The sequence below is a fragment of the Poecilia mexicana genome, unplaced genomic scaffold (assembly GCF_051168715.1).
Source record: "Poecilia mexicana isolate PSO_F unplaced genomic scaffold, ASM5116871v1 scaffold_11, whole genome shotgun sequence".
Lineage (NCBI taxonomy): Eukaryota > Metazoa > Chordata > Actinopteri > Cyprinodontiformes > Poeciliidae > Poecilia > Poecilia mexicana.
Genome location: NW_028263380.1, coordinates 15460213 through 15480011, shown reverse-complemented (window position 1 = coordinate 15480011; position 19799 = coordinate 15460213). Strand labels below are relative to the sequence as shown.

The window sequence follows — 19799 nt, the reverse complement described above, 5'->3', positions numbered from 1 at the left end:
AAATGAGCTGCAAACGCATGAATGATGCAAACTCCAAAGCACACCAATACAAAAAAATAAATAAGTGCAACAGATAAAAAGTGCTGCAATCACAGAAAGTAGAATAAAAAAACTACATTCAACGAAACAAATGCAAACAAAAAATGCTGCAACCACAAAATAAAATGTTGCAACCACAGGAAATAGCTGCAATTAGTAAAACCAACAGCAAATATGAAAGGTTGCAAACTCGCTCCACAAATGGGAATACTCTAGACTACAAGGGTTTGCCTGGAACTCAGAGAAAATGCTGATAGTCCAATCTGGTGACAAGTTGAATATCCAAACAGCACTATTGGTTGCATACATCCTATTTAGCGTTAGCTGCTAGGTAGCTAGCAGCTTCAGTAGGATTATGATTGCTGATTGCTCATGTGTCTTTGTGCTTGGGGAAGGAAACATGCAAGTCTAACTTGCAGAAAAATGAATCTACATTTAAGAATTAAGAATGATATTATTTATTTGGCTCCTCCTTGAGCCGGAGTTTTAAAACATTTTAAAACACTAAAGACAGTTTTAATCATAATTTAGTTTTACTAATGCTAGATTTTGATAAATTCCACCAAAAGCTACATTATTAACCTGAAGGAAATGAATGAAAATGCAGCTGTTTAAAAACACGAGTGGGGCTTTTTTATTTATTTTTTTGGTTTAGTTTTGCGTCTGCAAGATCTGTAAGTCTGCATAAAAAAAAAAACACACACAAAGCTGTGCTGTCATTACTAAATATGGTGACAATCATAGTAATAGTAATTTCTTCTCCTTTCCTCACATTTCTCATTCTTTTCTATTAACATGATCTTTCCACACTTGAGCAAATATATTATTGGCCAGCAGAATGTCAATGCGTAGTACTTAAAATATTAAAATAAACTTAGCGCAGGAAAAAAAGTAAGGATATTTTTCCCTGTTTTTTTATTTATTTATTATTTTAACAATGTTTTGTGGCAATAAATCTCATCTTGTTGGAAAGCGTGTGTGTTTTTTTCTTATTTTTTTTTATTGTGCCACCATTTTAAGGAAAATGCATTCCTGGGTTGGACAGCAGAGTTAAATATCTAAGTTGTGCCCAACAAAGACTAATCATTTCTGCCAAAATGCAGCCTCTTATTCTACATTACTTGACGTATGAAAAAGCAAGGCATTTTTTGCCAATTAACAATTTATTCACGTAAGGGATGTCGGGAACGTCTGCAAAAATTGTGCACAGCCATCACAGCTTGGGATGTTCAGTTCCATGCCACTTCATCACACGGTGCTCTGGGATTGCATCACATTCTTCATTCAGTATTTGTTACAAGTCTGACTTTGTTTTTTTTTTTGTTTTTTTGTCTCTCTGCTGCAAACGTCACTCACAGACTAATCTCAGAAGTCTTTTACGGGGTTGAGCTCAGGATACAGTCAAGCCTCTCCGTACTCTTCACTCACAGAATGAGTGATATGGAATTGCCACTGGTTGCAGAATCTCATGTCGTTGTCTTTATTGAGAACGCCTTCAGTGAAAACACGCCTAGTTCCTTTTTTCCAGGGAGGGAGATGTCACCCCAAACCATCACACTACCTCCACCGAACGCTGTCTTGCATTGGCAGGGAGATTTTTCTGTGCACAAACCACAGACTAAGTTCTGTTGCTCAGCCCAAACATGGTTGAATTGGAAAACTTAAACTGGTTAACGTCGTCTTATTCTTTTGTTTTAGGGCTACTCGACTCTCACCTGCAGTATGGGAGACGATGGGAGGCCCGGATGGAACAGAGCTTTGCCTAGCTGTCAAGGTGATATAATCTTTGCACCATTCTTCAATTCAATTTAAATTATTCTGTGCATGCACTGTTTGAACTTGCTGCTTTCTTGTTGTGCGACTTAACATTCCTACCGCCTCCAGCTCCCTGCGGAAGCCGCTCCACGGGGTCGGAAGGGACCGTCTTATCGCCAAACTTTCCCAGAAACTACACTTCCGGACAGACCTGCGTGTATTCCATATCCGTGCCGAGAGAGTTTGGTAAGTTTTCCCCACTCTCGCAGCACACAAGGGTTCGGACAGGGAATTTGCATGAAATGGTCTCATGTCAAACTAATATTCTGGAATACTTTAAATAATCACATGCTCGTATGCACAACTCGAAAAGGGTATATGCGGTTCATAATGCTGAAATGGTGAGCAGGAAATCTGCTCGACAAGAATCCCTATATTGAATTATACTCAGTGAAACAAACTGACATTAAAACATGTCTGATTTTTAATGAGGCTGCTTAAGGAACCCCTGAAGGATGCCTGTTGGGGTTTTTCAAGCATGCCGAGAAACCAGCAGTGATTTATTATTTTTTTTCTCCACACGCTGAAAGGACACTTGGTGGCCATTCATTTGATGCCAGGTCGGGGTTTCATAATTGAAATGACATTTAAGGATGATACTGTTTTTATCTTGTCACATTTGATTGGTGGTGCTTGACTCAGACTCCAACGACACGTTAGGAGAGAGATGAATATTGCAGGGGGTTCTTCACATTAAATGGGCCTGTGCTCTTAAGTGTGGTTACTAGAGGTAAGGAGCAGTTGCACCTCCGAGAGCAGGGCTCAGTGGACACCCGCATAGATTTGTTGCCCTCCAAAGAGTCATTCATACACGTGCGTAACATTTTTTATATAAACTTTGCATGATTTTGTAAATCTTGATAATTGGATGCAAAGTTGGCATTTTTAATGGACTTTGAATGCCACTTTTAGAGCAACTTTGCATTAAAAGTGTCATGATTTACCGAGTGACACTTCATGACAGCTGCCATAAACATTCATAAAGACTTCTTTATGTTCATTGCAGGTGTTATGTCATGTTTATGACAGTGTCATGTCAGTCTTATGCACACCCCTTCAAATAAAGTGTAACTTTAAATTGTATTATGACTTCTGGTTTGTAACCAAGTTTTAGTAGTGGCCTCCATCTGGACATAGATTTGAACACTTAATGAAGGGAACCAAGAAATGCTGTTGAAAATTTTTAACAGTAGGTTGCCGATTATTTAAACAAAATGTTTGTTACTTCTGTAACAAACTTACGTGGATCGAACAGATAAAGTGCTTTGCAAAACTGTTTAGAGTGGATGTTTTGTCACATGGCTTTAATGTGTTGGAATGAGAGTTTTTACGTGGTAGATCCACTCACATAGTTGTGAATTGGAGGAATAAGGATACCGGGTTTTCGAAAGCATAGCATCAGTTTTTATTCCGTCCCTGCTATTGCCCCATTTTTAACTCTCCATCCAGGTTTGTTTCCTGTTGGCTTGCCAGCAGCATCTGAGAATTTCTTCACTACTCTCCTCTGTTCTGGTGGGGCTTTATGCTCTTCCAGTCAGCTGCAGCCCTCTGCTTCTTTCAGACCATTAACCTTCTTGTTGACGTCTTCCACCTGGAAGTAAACCGTGTCCAGGATTCCTGCATGTCGGCACAGGTGCCGATCTTCTCAGCGAGTTCAGTGATGAGCCTCCAGCTGAGCCAAGGGTACCGTCTCCTGCAAACGCGTTGATGCTCAGAGTAAAACAGTCTCGCAGGAGGTCTCAGTCCAGGAAGGAGAACCGGGAATGAATGGTGCACACTCCCAGAATTGGATTCTTTTTTTTTTTTTTTTTTTTACCTGGACGCCTCCAGGGTGACTGACGACCAATATGTGGACTGATCAGTATCTCTGGGGTGTCTTTGTTATAAAAACAGGGCCAATGTTTCAATAAATAAATATTAAATACCTTAAATTGTATCCAGTGTGCACACAAAATAAATACCTCTGCTCTCACTATGAATAATTCCACGCAGTCAATATGCATATGAAATACATAGAAATGGTTCAATGCAAGATAAATTACATTCAGGAAAAAGCCAATAAACACACACAGCAATGTTAGGACACATAGTGTCAAAAAGAACTAATTCAAAATGCTAAATAAAACAAATATGTAAGGCACTTTATTTCATCGTCGTTTTCCATTAAAGGCTGGGTTAGAAATCTGCGTTTTTATACTGCTTCATTTAATAAATCGGCAGCAGTGCTGCTACAGGCAGCTAAACAACAAACACTCATCGAAATCAATGAATCCAACTCTGGGAATGGTGTGTTCGGGGTATTGTGCAGGGTTGGTTTTCAACCACAGCATCTTTAATATAGACGAAAAAGTTTGATTTTGGAATGATTTTTCATGACTTTCTTTCAAACATGGCCTTGTATGTGGTAGAATTGCCTCCACTCTCTGCTTATGTTCTGTCAAATGATTTTGATAGGCTTTTTAACAAGCTTCGGATTCGGCTGCTCGATGATATTTTCACCGTTAATTCAAATAACCCCCCTAGTTTCAAAACTGTCATCTGGGAGGGAAAACCACGGCCAAATTTCCCTTTCAGAAGTGCCTTACCTTCTTTCGGAGGACCACACGGCTCAGGACACCCACTCAGATGGCTCATCTGAAGGCATGGCAGCTCTGCAGGGATTGTTGCCCAGGTTTCCTTTTATCTGATATCAGGAGCTTTTAAATGAGCAGTAAAACGTTTTCAATCATCTGATAACGCGTCCCGAAGATTGATTCAAACTTTGCGAGACATATTAGGACCCAGATGACTGCCGATGTCCCACGGGTGTATGTGAGTTTAGTGCAGGGAGGCATCAATGAGCCGTGTGGTAAACACACCAAGGAGCAGGTCTGCTGTGATCATCCCCTCCTAGTGTGTGTTATACTGTTTGCCATCCTTTGTTATCTCAGTATGAGGGAGGAATATGCCAGCAGTGTTTTTATATGTGTGTGTTGGGCCATTTGCTGTGCGCCGTGTTTTTTGTTTTGTTTTTTTTTTCATTAAATTTGTGCATATGTGAGGAAATGCGGGTGCGTTTGTCATTTTGTTGAAAATATGTGCAGCTTGGAAACCTTTTTAAGCTGTGAACTTCTCCTACTGCAGCACCATATGTCAGTATTGCAGCAAAGAGTGACGGAGACTTTAATCAGATTGATCCATCGTGGTTTTTAAAATCTGCAAATGGTGGACATGTTTTTTTTTTTGGAATATTTTAGCAGATGGGCAAAATTTGCATTTTATGATCAACTCAACAGTCGGCAAGGAATGAAAAGTGGCCAGTCTTCTAGTGTTGGTTTTTAATCAAATTTTATTATTATTATTATTATTATTATTATTATTATTATTATTATTATTATTATTATTATTATTATTATTTATTTTATTTTTTTCTGGTAGGACGTTTCATGTTCTAACTAGGTCGTACACGAGAATTAAAATAGAAAGATGTGAGAAGTTTACAGACACTCATTGTGTTCATAAATGTTATAATTTAGGGGACTTAAAGATGCATTTGTACTTTTTTGAATGTGCCCTTTGTACATAGATAAGCGATGTTATCAACATGTGCACTTTAAATTTGTCTAGTCCAAAGATACTTAATCTCAAATATATGTATATATATCCCCAATAATATTTGATAAAATATCCCCAACAACATGCTTAGCAGATGGCACAATGTTCCTGTCTGAAAACCTCCACATGAATGAATTTATAGTCTGCTTGACTTCTGAACAGCGTAACCAGTTTCGCTTCAAAGTGAAGATTTGTTTGAAATTATTTGAAACTTTTACATAACTGGGTGTGCAAACAGGTCAGTGACTCAAAACATGCATCAAAAAACAGTTTGAATATTTAATAAAGCTAGACATCATTTAGGTTCAGAAATCAACCCAGTGCTAAGATAGCAAAAACGTATGTTTTCTCTGCTCTTTTTAAGGTCATTTGATCAAAATTTTAGAAAAGGGTTCATGTAAGATAATGGCAAAAGCAAATATTTCAGGCAGTATGTTGTCACCTTGATGATTTATGGATTAGAGAAAATTCCTAATAAGTTTAAGCTTGTGCGCCCCGTCCTACTTTTCAAATGTTATTTGGTGCTTTGAAATAAAAATGATTCCAGTGCATCTTTACAAGCCACTAATGTATTATTGTCATGCTTGCGATGAATGCAAATAGCTTCTGACTGGCACTAAAGCCTTCTAGATTTGTTTTTTTTTTATTTTTAATGTTTTGTCAAAACAAAAATTCCCTTGCGACCCTGCACAGATAAGTGGATGTAGACAAAGAACGGATCAATGAATAAAAGTCCGCCTTCCTTTTTTTTTTTTTTTTTCCCCTGTAATGCTTGCCATTAATTTAACATGAAATGAGATTTTGCATTAAAGAAGAGAGAGACTCTTTTTGCTCTAAATGAAATCTATAGAGAGAAACACCCTTGGAGAATGTGGCCATTGACCTTCTTATAGCCCTATATCCTTGGCAATGTTCACATTTAATCCTTTACAAGTCAGCCTTTGGGGGCCACAGTGAGCCAGAGGAGGAGAAAGCGATGGGGAGGGGAGATACGTGTGCAGTGAAAGGGATACGGCCTCAAATAAATGTCATGTACCGAGTAGGACACCTTTTTTTGTTGCTGTTTATATGTGCTGTTGACAACCCACCTCCAGATTTACATCTTAATGCAGCTAATGATGGGACTAAAGATCAAGTGATTGTTTAGGACAGAGAGAATTGTACTAGATTAAGAAAAGCCAGAGCCTTTAGCCTCTGGGGAGATTGTCTAATACCGCCTGCCACTAAGCCTGCACTGGAAAATGTATGGTTTCAGCAGAGGAATATCTTGCCCAATGCATGGCAGGCGGTGTTTAGTTCCTGACTGCTTAAAGAGCGAAGACTGGCGCATCTGTATCGCAAATGCACTTCTCAATTAATAGCCACCTGCTCGCACGTTTTACTGCTAAGAAATAACAGATTGATCAATGTGGCTTCGCAAGGGGTCGGATTGATTTCTGCGCCATATATCTCCTGATTTGACTGAGGAGAGAGAAGTAAAGCATTTCCCACACAGCCATATGTTTGCAAATGTATGTTCGGCTTCGCAAACATTAGCATTTTACACGAGCCGACAACTCTGATGCTCCCAAACCAAGTGACCGGCTGTTCGAGGATGGAGGGAGCGGTCTGACTGGCGCACGATGAAGATAGGTGGTGTTTTGACTATTAAGTTGTGCTGATATGTAATTTTGTGCCAATGGTCGGCTTCAAATAGAAGTTGACACTGCAGCTTAATAAGATGTAAATTAACTATTACAGGTTAATTTTATCGGGGGAAGGTCAGGCTCAGACAGCGGCGTGGAATAATAATTTTGTCCCCCATTCGATAGTTGTTAACTCATCTCTTTATTCGGCTTCCCCGTTCATTTTCTGTTTCCTTTCGTCTTTTCTGCAGTCCTCTTCGGTCAGTTTGTGCTGTTCCAGACATCCCTGAATGATGTCGTGGAAATCTATGATGGACCCACCCAACAAAACACGCTGCTCTCCTCTCTCTCCGGTTCCCACTCCGGTAAGGATGTGTGGTTGCCATCGCAATGAATGGATTTCCAGCCGGAGCAAAGGTTCCATCTTGGAGTATACCTGCTTTTTTTTTTTTTTTTGTCTTATGTCAATTTCTTTTTCGTCAGGTGAATCGCTGCCTCTGAGTTCAGGAAACCAGATCACAGTAAAGTTTACCACGGGGGGACCAGAAACTGCCAAGGGATTCCATTTTGTCTACCAAGGTCAGACCTTGAGCTGCGATTGTTGTTGGGTATTGTTAATGTACCTTTTACCTAAGTGAATATACAAGTGGCTTCAACAGTTTTGTTCAGGAACGCCCTTTTGAAATTCCTCATTCTGACATGCTTTTGTCTTAATTTGTAAAAAAAAAAAAAAAAAAAAAAAACAAAGACAAAAATAACACCACAGTGATTAGAAAATAATAAATTAATCTTAGACTTTAAGTTCTCTCTGCTCGTACAAGGTAAGACCTACTTTTTGCTTTCAGAAGTGACTTATTTCTGCATGGAAAGAATCCATCCAGGTCTCTGAAACACCAATGTATTATCACACTGTTGCATATCAGTGATGCCAAATCAGGTCTGCCATATCCTAAACATGGTGGTTTAAGATTTGATGACAATAGAGGACAGCAAGCTCATTGTAATTTTTTGACAAGCCAGCTTAATGATATGTGACATTAATGCAATATTTTACTGGAAGAAGCCATCAGAAGATGGGCAATTCTCTTTAGCAACAATCATGTTTGCTAAACTAATTATAAGCTGGTGCCAAGGGGCCCTTCTGAGTGCATGCCAAAAAAGTATTCACCTCAAGAACAGTATTTATTCAAGGCAGGGTGGATTTATTCTGTCATTTTGTTTATAATAATTTGGTATATCATAGAATTTACCATACTGAAATAACTGAATAACATTCATTCATTTCAGCTGAACGTCGCAGCTGAAAACCAACTCATAGGACTGGGAAACGTTATGCAATCTATTATTGTCCAATATTAATGGCATTGGCACCCCTCGGGTTATCTGTAGCATCTCAGTCCAGGGACTAAGATGGCCATGGGAGACGGTTGGATTTTTGTCTGACGGACAATTTATGTGTCTGACGGGCAAAAAATTCATCAAAATTCCGTTTTGGATCATACCATCAGTAGTATGATCCGGTTTTAGATCGTACCGTCAGTAGTATGATCCGGTTTTGGATCATACTACCAGAAGAGCCCTATTTTCAGTCTTCCTGAGAGGCCACCAGATTCATATTAAAATGTTGTGTTTTTTACAGTGCATGATGCCACACACCCTAACTAGGTTCCCTTTGGACAGTGGGGATACGGTTTTGTTTCACACCAGTCACCTGCAGTGCAATCAGGGTTTTATCTATTAAAAAGTACGCAGCATAAAAGTTAATGGTTGAAGATAATTGTAAGATTTTGCTACTGCTATAAAAATATGAATTTATTAATTTTTCTATAGATCTCTACAATGAGTGCTTATATGTGTAGTGATGGCTGTAGGCAGCAAACATTGAGCCATCACATTATTACTCCTTTAAACCCAAGCTTTGTCATATTGCTCTTGTCTCCAGCCGTACCCAGGACAAGCTCCACTCAGTGCAGCTCAGTCCCGGAGCCACGCTTCGGGAAACGTCTCGGTAATGACTTTGCAGTCGGCTCCTTGGTGCAGTTTGAGTGCAACCCCGGATACGTGCTTCATGGCTCCACTGCCATTCGCTGCGAGAGCGTACCGGACAACCTGGCTCAGTGGAATGACACCCTGCCAACATGCATAGGTACAGGGCCTCTGGGTAGGACGCCGTATGTTTTACAGTAAAAGGAGCAGTAACAACCCAAACACATGTACTATTATTTGTTTCCTTCTCTACAAACCCCCCCCCCACCCTCCTTCTCTGTAGTCACTTTCCTATAATGTTGTTTTAACATCTTTACTTTTCTCCCCTGCCTTCTCTCTCTTGTTGCATCATCTTCCACAGTTCCCTGTGGAGGCGTACTGACCTCTCGCCGTGGAACCATCCTGTCTCCAGGCTACCCAGAACCGTATGACAACAATCAGAACTGCGTGTGGAAGGTGTCCGTTCCAGAAGGGGCCGGAATACAGGTTGTTTCTGTCACACGCCGCTTTCCCAGCTGACCTATCTATCATTGGCTTAAAAGCTGAGCAGGCAGGATCTCAGTGCAGATAGGACATTATTAGTGGGATGAATGGATGGATGGTTTCTGAGAAAAGGGCCATCAGAGATAACTAGATAGGATCTAATCATGAAAGATAAGGCCTGATTGCATGTAAGCTAAACGGCTCTCACGGGCAAACACAAAGGCAAAGATGCCTCTTCTGGAAGTGGAGTTAGAGGATGCTGGCATGCAGCTCACATTTAGCCCTTCACTTTGAATTACCCATGACTCTTCAAATATCCCTCCTTGGTACTAATTAGAATAGGAATATAAACATTTAATGGCACTATGTTCATTTACAAGAGAATTAAATCTCCTTTGCTTAAGAGACTGAAAGCTCAGTTAACGAGAACAATTTCTCTTTCTTCCCCCCTTCTTTCCAGATACAAGTTGTGAGTTTTGCAACTGAACATAACTGGGACTCGCTGGACTTCTACGACGGTGCCGACAACCATGCGCCGAGACTTGGCAGCTACTCTGGTAAATACTTTTACATAATCTTCTGTCACTAAGAAAATACTCACGCACCACTTAAACCGAATCACAATTCAAGATCCAAAACCATATTTTCAAAAATTAGGACATGCCTTTCTCAATTTTGCCATTTAGTGATTGAGATAAATGCAGGCACATTACAAGGTTTATTTTTTAGCTATGTAACAGCGTTTGTTAAGTTTTCTGAGGCACAATGGATAGTTGAAATGTCAGTCATATCTGAACTGAAAGGAAAAGGCCTCTACTTCAAAATGCCTTTGTTTCGTTAGTGCTTCAACACTGTAGCTAAGGATCACTTACTATTTTGTTTTAAGATATAAGGGTTAATACCTGATGTTGTTTCTCGCGGATGGATGGATAGACGGAGGCATATGAGCTTCAGAGGACGGGACAGTGATTAAAGTTTGAATACAAACAATTTTTCTGCACTCTACTCCAATTTTGCACAGTATGTCTGTCCAGTCTGGTAAAATGCATAAGTCACCGTGAAGGAACCCTGAAGTTATTCATGAAACACAAAGACGATTTAAATTGCTAATATAAACAAATGGTCAAATTTTATAGACCGCTCACCTTCATTTCGGTTTTTCACTCCTACATATAAAGAAGCTACGTCGCTCCTCGGATTCCTGACTTAATAAAAACTGCTCTTGAGAGACTACGGAAAGAGCGCCTTGTACTTTAATGTGCCATTAGTTTGGCTTGCATGACTATCCACGCCGCCTGCCTGCAGTCAAAGTGCCTCGGCTGTGCTGCTGCTGCTGCTGCAGCAAATCATATTCACATCCTCTTGTGGGGATGGCGGTCCTGCTTTTGGGGAAGGGGGGAGGAGAGGGTCGTCCGGGCATCTTCTTGTTGTATTCAATTAATCTTTAGCAGGGCTCGACATCTCTGTGACAAAATGTGAGGAAGATTATGAGATGAGGAATGAACTGACACCACATTGATTCTATTTCCATATGAAAATATCATTAATAAGTAAATCCGTGTGTCGGCGTGATAAAACAATATTGATTTTAAATTCACTTCCTAATTAATACTGCCATACATCTCCAAATAACAGACACTGTTAAATCAGTGGAGTTAATTATAAAGCTATAAAATATTAATAGCTGAATAATAACTAATAATGATTTTTTTTTTTTTTTATGTCGCAATAATAAACGAGGCTTCCTCTGGAACATAAAACCAAAGCAGCGGCAGGGCTGTACAATCATAAAAAAAAAGCCCTGCTTATTAATTCCACTCACAACAGTAACATTGTCAGCCAGTAACATCCAGTGACCTAATTCAGTGTTCATCCAGATGAAACTTTGAGTGTAGGCACGTTGTGACAACACACCTGGCACTAAACTGAGATCTTGTGTGTGTCAAAGGACAACTCACTTTTGCGATATTGGAGTCGATAGATGCTTTATTGCAGCTGCAGTGGTTCATTTTCCTCCTAAAAAAAACACTTAAACAAAAAAACAGTACATTCCCTTTTGCTAAGTAGTTAAAAAAAGTGAGCACAGACTCTACATTTAAATGCATCATCTCATTCAAAGTCATTGTGTGAGACCGTCTTTGCTTTGGCAGTGCAGCAGATTTCTTCCCTTTACTTTGTACTTTCCCCTGCCAGTCTATCTAGGTCAGGACAACATTTGAGAAGAGGTTTCAAATAAAATAGATGCCTCAAATTAAAGTAATTCCCTTCTCCTTCCTTTGAGAACTTTTCTCTAAGAATAAATGTGGGTTTAGAAAGGCCTTTGTTGTTTCCTTGGCTTCAGATGTGATCATTTGCTTTCAAAATATTTGATCCTCATCCTCTTTTCCTGTCTTTCTCTCTCTCTTTTCTCAGGCACAACTATCCCCCCTCTCCTGAATAGCACATCTAACAACCTCCATCTCAGCTTTAGCTCTGATATTAGCGTCTCAGCTGCTGGATTTCACCTGGAATATACAGGTAAATGCGCATCCAGCTTCATTTGAAATAAATCCTGCTTAAGCACTGTGGAGAGAGCAACTATTGAACGTTCCAATGCGTTTTTTTTATTTTTTATAAATGAATACGTTTCTGTGGAAGGCTATTAAAATGAAATTAACACCAGATGTTTGTAGCAACCCAATTAATCCACACACACAATACAAAGAAATCGACACAAATTAGTCCATAAATCAAGCGGTTTTAAATAAAGTAGAGTGACAAGAGAGAAGTATTGAAACAGCATGAGCCTGGACTGTCCTTTCAAACTGTTTTCAAACCTGGAAAGTCCTGGAGTCTCTCTGATCAGCAGCTCCTTTGATTGTAAATTAGATCACAGTAAGTTGTTTCCTTACAAGAATGGGAAACCTTCTTGTAGTTTGGGGAACCTTTTGTACTAGGCTTATGTGATTTGGGTCATTGTCTTAAAAAAAAAAAAAAAAAAAAATCCATCTGCACACTTAAGCTAAATGTTGCCAGGTACATTTATCCATTTATTCTTCTTTAAATTTAATTTAAAGTAGTCTGCCAGTCACATTATGGTAAAAACAAACAAACAAACAAACAAAAACTAAAAAAAAATAAAACAATGCCATGATGTTTGGTGCTTTGTGGTTGTACAGAGCGTCATTCCTCCTCCAAACATGGTGTTTATTTGCAAAGATGCAAAGATATGTAAAAAGTCCCAGTTTGGTCTCATCTGACCAGACCATGCTCTCCCAGTGTCTCATTAGCTTCTTCAAATGTACTGCAGCAGGTTAGCATGATTACTTTTCAGTATGCTCACTGAAACTTTTCTAACCTTGTTTGTGTTTTTGTTTAGCCATTGGTTTGGAATCATGTCCAGAGCCGCAGACACCAAACTATGGAATCAGACAAGGAGACAGATTCATGGTTGGAGATGTTGTACAGTTTTCATGTGAACAAGGATACTCTCTTCAGGTAAAAAAAATAAAATAAATAAATAAAAAACAATAATCAATGTGTTTATTTGTATAGATTTTACTTATAAAGTCTTTCTATATATTGACAAAGTCAGCTTAGTCATAGCAAGCCAACACACGGCATGTGTATTTTTTTTATTACATATCAAGTTCAATCCAAATACAAAACATGTAGGTGAAATGATTAAAGTCTGCTCAGCTTTTCTGATGTGCCGCCATTCATTTAGTTCATCCCCTGGCGCCGCAGAGCTAAAACTATCTGAACTGAATCAAAAGGAAAGTCTTCTCTCGTGTGATTTCCCTTCGTTTGCTAAACACACAAGTCTGGTGTGGTTTACACAACTCCTGAATTATGAATGTCTCCGGTGTGGTCTACCCAATTTCTATGCAGTATGATGTAGAGTTCTAGTGGAGGTTTGTGTGTCTCACACTTACTAAGGTCTGCACACACCCCAGTCCCAGTATTCTGCAGATGCCTTGTTGTGTGAATGCACAAGTGTTAAACAGAGAAGAATGCACTTTTAAAGTACTTTAAGTTTGTGTCTTGATTTTGTAATTGTTTGATGTTATCAAAATATGGTTGCCTTTACATTTCCAGGGAAATGCACATATCACCTGCATGCCTGGGCCTGTTAGAAGATGGAACTACCCTGTACCTCTGTGTATCGGTACGTGTCCTCCTACACGTTGTCGATGCTCACCCTGAAACGCACAAGCATTCATATGATGATGATGCACCCTACAGATATGCAAACCAAGCCGCAGAACTACGGGGTTTATGCAAGATGTCTCGACTGCTTTCTCTGATTCTCAGGAAATAAAAGGAAATCAGGTGTCTGGGCAGGCTTTTTGTGCTTTTGAGTACTTTTGAATCGATGCTAAGCCATAAACATGCAGAATACACCAACACATCAAGTCAAGTTTTGGAGAAACCGATCCAAAGCACATTCCTTTCCTTGGTGTCGACCCGTTTGATTAGCGTTTAGCTAAGACACAGAATGCTACATTTGTCCTGGTGATTGTCATCAATAAAAAAAATTAAAAAATAGACACGTGTTTATAAAATAACAAACATAAGATTAGGACAGAGCAGAACTAGAACGCTTACCCCTATTGCGCCCTACCATGACCCCTCCCCTGCACACCTCCACCACTTTATGAAAGCGTGGTGCACAACAATGAAGAGAATAATACATTTTAGATCATAAAACAATAACCAGAGCAAGACATAATGAAAAACATTATGAACATTATGAAAGAAAAACCTGAAAATCACTTGAAGCATTCTGTGTTTAACCACGGCTCCCTCACCCAGACAGTGTGCTTGATCGGATAGTACATCATGTGAACCAACATTTTGTGACGACAAAGACAACACGTGGGGTTCATGGGTGCACATGCTTCACATGTCTCATCACATGAGAATGACTGTGAAATTGCCTTGGATAATACAAGCCAAACACTGTATCAAGTGTTTGTAACTTCCCATTGGGATAGATAAAGTATTTTTGAATTTTGAATTTGAATATGTAAATACGCTACAAGGTTTTTTTTCTGGTTTGTTTTTTTTTTTTAGATCTTTCTAATAATTTTTGGAGGATGTTTTGATATTTGTATTGTCTTTTAACAGTTTCTTGTAATTTATGAAAGATGTTCTTCTTCATTATGTCGTACCAGTCTTCCACAACATTACCTCTTGGCAAGAATAAAAGAAAATCTTTAAGTGGGTGGGTGTGAAATATACAAAACAATATTTTTGACAATAAAATGGTTCACTGTGAATCCATAAATGAGAGGATATCTTTTACTGGGAGAAGGTTAAAAACATTTTTTTAAGGCATCTGTGCACATTATTCTTTTTCATTTTTTTTTAAACGCAGCATTGTTTTCTCATTGCTTTTCCTACCTTTCTCTTGAATATCCACAATGAAAACGCCACATCTTCACATTTTCGTCACATTGTTTTGTTTTTCTGCGTAGATTGTGGATTGTTCCTGTCAGCCACGTGGTGAGAGCTTTCTTATTGCAGTGACAGCACATCATCTGCTTTGCAAACGGCGTTCCAAAGGGCCACAAACAATACATTACCAGCCAATTGTGGGCATCTTTGGATTGGCGTAATGCCAGCATGGCCAGTCTTCCACATAATATTGGAGGATGATGCCCCCACATTATGGTAATTTATAATTTTTGCAGTGCTGCTTCCAGGGCGCACCCTCCTCATGATGAACTGTCACAATCTCACCATGGAGGTTTTGGGAACTTGGGGCCTGGGTGTATTTAGAATGACCAATCACAGGTAGCACTACTGTGGAAACCAAGCTTGGAGATTTGTCTAGACAGGGTGAGAAAGGGAGGCAACCCGTGACGCTGAAGTGCGTCAAACTTGGCAGTCCTGCGTTCTTCAATTATGAGTTGTTTGTGTTTTGTTTTGTTTGTCTCCACACAGCCCAGTGTGGTGGCTCTATGAAGGATGTCAGTGGGGTGATTCTGAGTCCAGGTTATCCCGGTAACTATCCCAGTGGATTGGACTGCACCTGGAGTGTTAACTTACCTGTTGGCTTTGGTAAGAATCGTCATTCGAGTTGAGAAAAACAGATAAAGCACTGACTTATGCTTGATTGCGTCCCTCCTTTTATGCAAGTGCAATTCATTGACTGATTTCTCACAAACGCCTGTGATTTGTTTATTTTTTCTCTGTCTGTCGTCTCTACTCAGGTATTCATCTCCAGTTTTTAAACTTCTCCACCGAAGCGATCCACGATTACCTAGAGATCCGTAGTGGAACGCTGGAGACGGGTTCTGTGATTGACCGGTTCAGCGGTCCAGTCATTCCTAAGCCCTTGTTCAGCACCACCCACCAAACCACCTTTTTTTTCCACAGCGACTACTCACAAAACAAACCAGGGTTCCACATCACGTATCAAGGTAAATGTTGATGCTGGAAGTTCCTTTCCACTGCTCTGTTTGCAGCGATCGTTTTCAGAGCAGAGACAACAGAGCAGCCGTGGCTTCATTCACCAGGCCTCTTCGAAAACGAAACTCTTAGAGTTAAAAGATGCTATTTTGGGGAAAGAAAATGCTGCAAGAAAATGGTTGCAAGGTGCAAACAGGTTCTTCATTTTGATCCGTTTCAGAGAGTTTAAAATGTATGCCATCTGGCTTCAGAACGTTATATTTATTATGACAAATCCTTTAGGCAGCCTAAATTTGTTTGACCTAATTCTCTTTATATGAAAATTACAGATGCTAATGAATAAAGCTTTTTATCTGCTGACAGCTCCACCACCAGAGCTTAAAGCAGGAATATAAGTAAAACCTAGTCCTCTTAAAACTTCATGTACTTGTTAAAAAAATATGTACTGTTTACACAGACAACTGTGGCAACCCGGATTTAAAAACTTAACAGAAATATTTAAAAAAGGCTGCCAAATTTAGATGCGGATGGATTAGAAGGATTATTTTTGGAACATTAACAAAACAAAATTAAGACCTATTGTGTCGTGCTGCTGCAAAGTGCATGAAAGAGTGCCATTGTTCTATCATTTAGTGTGTAGCAATGTATGTTTCAGTTTCATTTGGAAAGATTTAAAGACAATGGAGATACATTTCTTTGTCTTTTTTATGGTTCAGTTAAGAGCAACTTTGAAGAGAAAGGGTTTAGATTATTCATTTTTAAGACCCCAATAGACAAAACAACATTTTCACCTGATTGTTTGCAATCCGAGCTGTAAGCTTTGAATAGGTGCTACCGCGAGCAGAAAAGGTGTGTTCAGTTGTGTTTATTGACGTTTAGATTTTCAATAACAGCATCTCACCTCATCTGTTATTCACATGTTACAGCCTTTTCTAGGAAAGAAAGACATGTTATTTTCCTGCTCTTTGTCCAAATAATAGTGTTTTACCAACCATCACGTGTCTCTGCAGCCTACCAGCTCCAGAGCTGTCCTGACCCACGGCCGTTCCGAAACGGCATCGTAATTGGCACAGATTTCAGCGTAGGGATGACGGTGTCTTTTGAATGTCTGCCTGGATATTCTCTGATCGGAGAAGCCTCGCTGACGTGTTTACACGGAATAAGCAGGAACTGGAACCATCCTTTGCCGCGGTGTGAAGGTAATTGACTGCACAGGTCATCTCTGTACCTGTTAGCGTTTTTTTTCCCGTGGTGAACTTTGGGTTGAAGGGTGTAATAAGATTTGCCAGAGGTGAAATTCCTTAGTGTGATGTTGTGAGGGGAATTCACTCACTCTTTCATTTTTTGGAACTGTTCCTCGTCAGAACAGTAGTTTTTACGTCTTCAGATGCACTTTGTCACATTACAATCATAAACCTTATTCTATGTTGCTGGGATTTTATTTTACAAAGTAGCACATATTTACGAAGTGAAAGGCAAATCATACATTGTTTCCAACTTTTTAAACAAACTATGCCATGCATTGTTTATGAGCCTGCACAACCGCAACCCCAAATTTATCACCTAAAATCACATGCCACACAAGGAGAACATTCAGGATCATGACATTGCACATAGTGACATTACAAATATGATTGTGATTTAAAATATTGTGTTGCGTCAAGCTAAGCTGAAATTGGGTTGACATGCCAGCAGGACAAAGACTCTAAACATAAGTCCTGGGCTATAATAAAATGGTTTAGATCAAATATATCCATGAACATATCCAGTTGACATACGTGTAAGTATGAGGTGATATAGTGACAAATTATTTTTAATAAAAGGTGAAAAGACGAAAACATTTTTTTTGAATTTCACACTTTGTTTCTATGCAACGATGTGACTTTAACATAATGAAGGTTTTTCACAAGTTAGAGGTTTAGTTAATAAAAAACGTATTTTATAGTAATAATATAATATATTATGTATAACATTTCAGCTGAACCTATGAGCTACGCAGCTGACAAAATAAATCAGCTCAATAAATAATTAACAAGTGCCGTGATGGATACAGTAATGCTAAACAAATGCTCTCTTATTTATGGGGAAGATTGATTCAGCTTCATTGTGCTGAAACACAAAATAAATAATCAACCGTAACTCTCTTCTCTCCCAGCCTTGTGTGGTGGTAACATTACCTCATTAAATGGAACCATTTACTCTCCCGGACACCCGGAAGAATATCCAAACTTCCAGGACTGTGTGTGGAGTGTCAGAGTTCCTCCTGGACATGGGATTTATATCAATTTCACCGTTCTGAGCACAGAACCCATCTATGACTACATCACTGTCTGGTAGGTGGTGTTTTTCTTGTGTATTTTAATTAGACAGTTACTCTTCTTGCTGTGCTTTCATTATATTTCATTATATATATATATATATATATATATATATATATATATATATATATATATATATATATATATATATATATAAAACTGTTTCGTTTGTAAGAGACTTTCTGTTCATCTGACTGACCTATTGTTTAATTGTCTAAACCTTTTTCTGCATGGATATTTTTTCTTTTTAAATAGGTTGCCAAGTGACTATAAGGGTTACTATGACTACAGACATCTTTCCTGAAAAATAAGGGTGCCAAACATAATACCTCCATGGCCTGAGTTACCTATCTCACAGCCATAAATCTTGACTTCTTTATGTGACACTATCTCTTAGCTCTGTCACTTCTGCATGCGAAACAGTGTCCCATCTTTCTCCTATTGCCTGCCACCCTTTTACTTCTTTCTTAATTATTCTTCTTAAAAGGTGGTTTTATTGGAAACAGAAGACATTTTGTCAATGCAAATGTTTAAATGGTTTTAGGCTAGAGTGGGGGGCATGCCTATCTGCTGATGAAAGGCTGAAGCTGAAACATTGCCGTGTTTGGGGTGTTGTCTTGAAATCCATTCACAATTTTGGTTCCATTAAACGCCGGTGTTGTGAATCAATAGGAAGTTTTCTAAGTCCTGTCTGGGCTTTTCCAAACGGTTTCAAGACGTACTAAAAGTCAGCACTTGGGTCCAACTGTGGAGAAAGCAAAGGGGGGGGGTGACATTTGTTTTATGCCGGTATTAAACACAACTAAGGTAATATCAGTAAAAACTAAGTAAGTATATATTAATATAGTTATATATTAAGTATATAACTGAGTAAGTACATTAAACATATGGAGATGGAAACCAAACCTGAATTCAAACATTAACAAATATTATCGTACCAAATCACATAAAAAAATCTGGTACGATCTTTCTGTACCAAATTTGTGGATACAATATCCACAAATTTTAATCGGCATTCTTTAAAAGATGTTTAAAAAAAAAACAAAAAACTAGAAAACAAATTCATGAGTAAATACAGTAGCATCATCTCACACTGAAAATTTGATAAAAACTCAGTGAGGTAAAAAGAAAAAAAAAAAAAAAATCACACGAAAAACCTTTGTTGGTGTTATTGGCGCCCTTAAGAGTTTTAATACAATATTTGAAACTGAAACATCTCTACAGGTATGCTTCACTTTTACTTTGTTCAGTAGTTTCTTCTGACCACTCTTCGAAATGGGGAAAAAAAACCCAAAAAAAACATAGAATACCCCATTCATGTAGATTCAAATTATCTGGAAGAAGATGTAATTTTTATAGTTTTGTTAGCATGTTTAAAATCGCCAAAGTTTACTTTAAAAAATGTCATACATTTTTTGTGAAGGTTTGCTACTTCCATCCATTTTCCAGTCACGCTTATGGCTTTGTTCGGCGAGCAGGAGAGAGGTACACCCTGTACGGGTCGCTAGTCCATGAAAGGCAGTTTATCAATGTAAAGAGAATG

General features: G+C 38.8%; 1 protein-coding gene across 4 annotated transcripts in view; it reads left to right on the top strand.

The window, feature by feature from the left end:
• LOC106924683 (CUB and sushi domain-containing protein 3) overlaps positions 1 to 19799 on the top strand; it is a 392355-nt gene that overhangs the window by 319706 nt on the left and 52850 nt on the right. For all 4 annotated transcript variants that reach the window (XM_088010270.1, XM_088010273.1, XM_088010271.1 and 1 more), the window contains 14 exons: positions 1738 to 1813; positions 1924 to 2040; positions 7325 to 7438; positions 7557 to 7652; positions 9016 to 9219; positions 9421 to 9545; positions 10003 to 10099; positions 11955 to 12059; positions 12901 to 13019; positions 13620 to 13689; positions 15471 to 15587; positions 15740 to 15949; positions 16949 to 17137; positions 18094 to 18271. In XM_088010270.1, the coding sequence (XP_087866396.1) occupies positions 1738 to 1813; positions 1924 to 2040; positions 7325 to 7438; positions 7557 to 7652; positions 9016 to 9219; positions 9421 to 9545; positions 10003 to 10099; positions 11955 to 12059; positions 12901 to 13019; positions 13620 to 13689; positions 15471 to 15587; positions 15740 to 15949; positions 16949 to 17137; positions 18094 to 18271 (1817 nt within the window). The remainder of the gene's footprint in view (positions 1 to 1737; positions 1814 to 1923; positions 2041 to 7324; positions 7439 to 7556; positions 7653 to 9015; positions 9220 to 9420; positions 9546 to 10002; positions 10100 to 11954; positions 12060 to 12900; positions 13020 to 13619; positions 13690 to 15470; positions 15588 to 15739; positions 15950 to 16948; positions 17138 to 18093; positions 18272 to 19799) is intronic.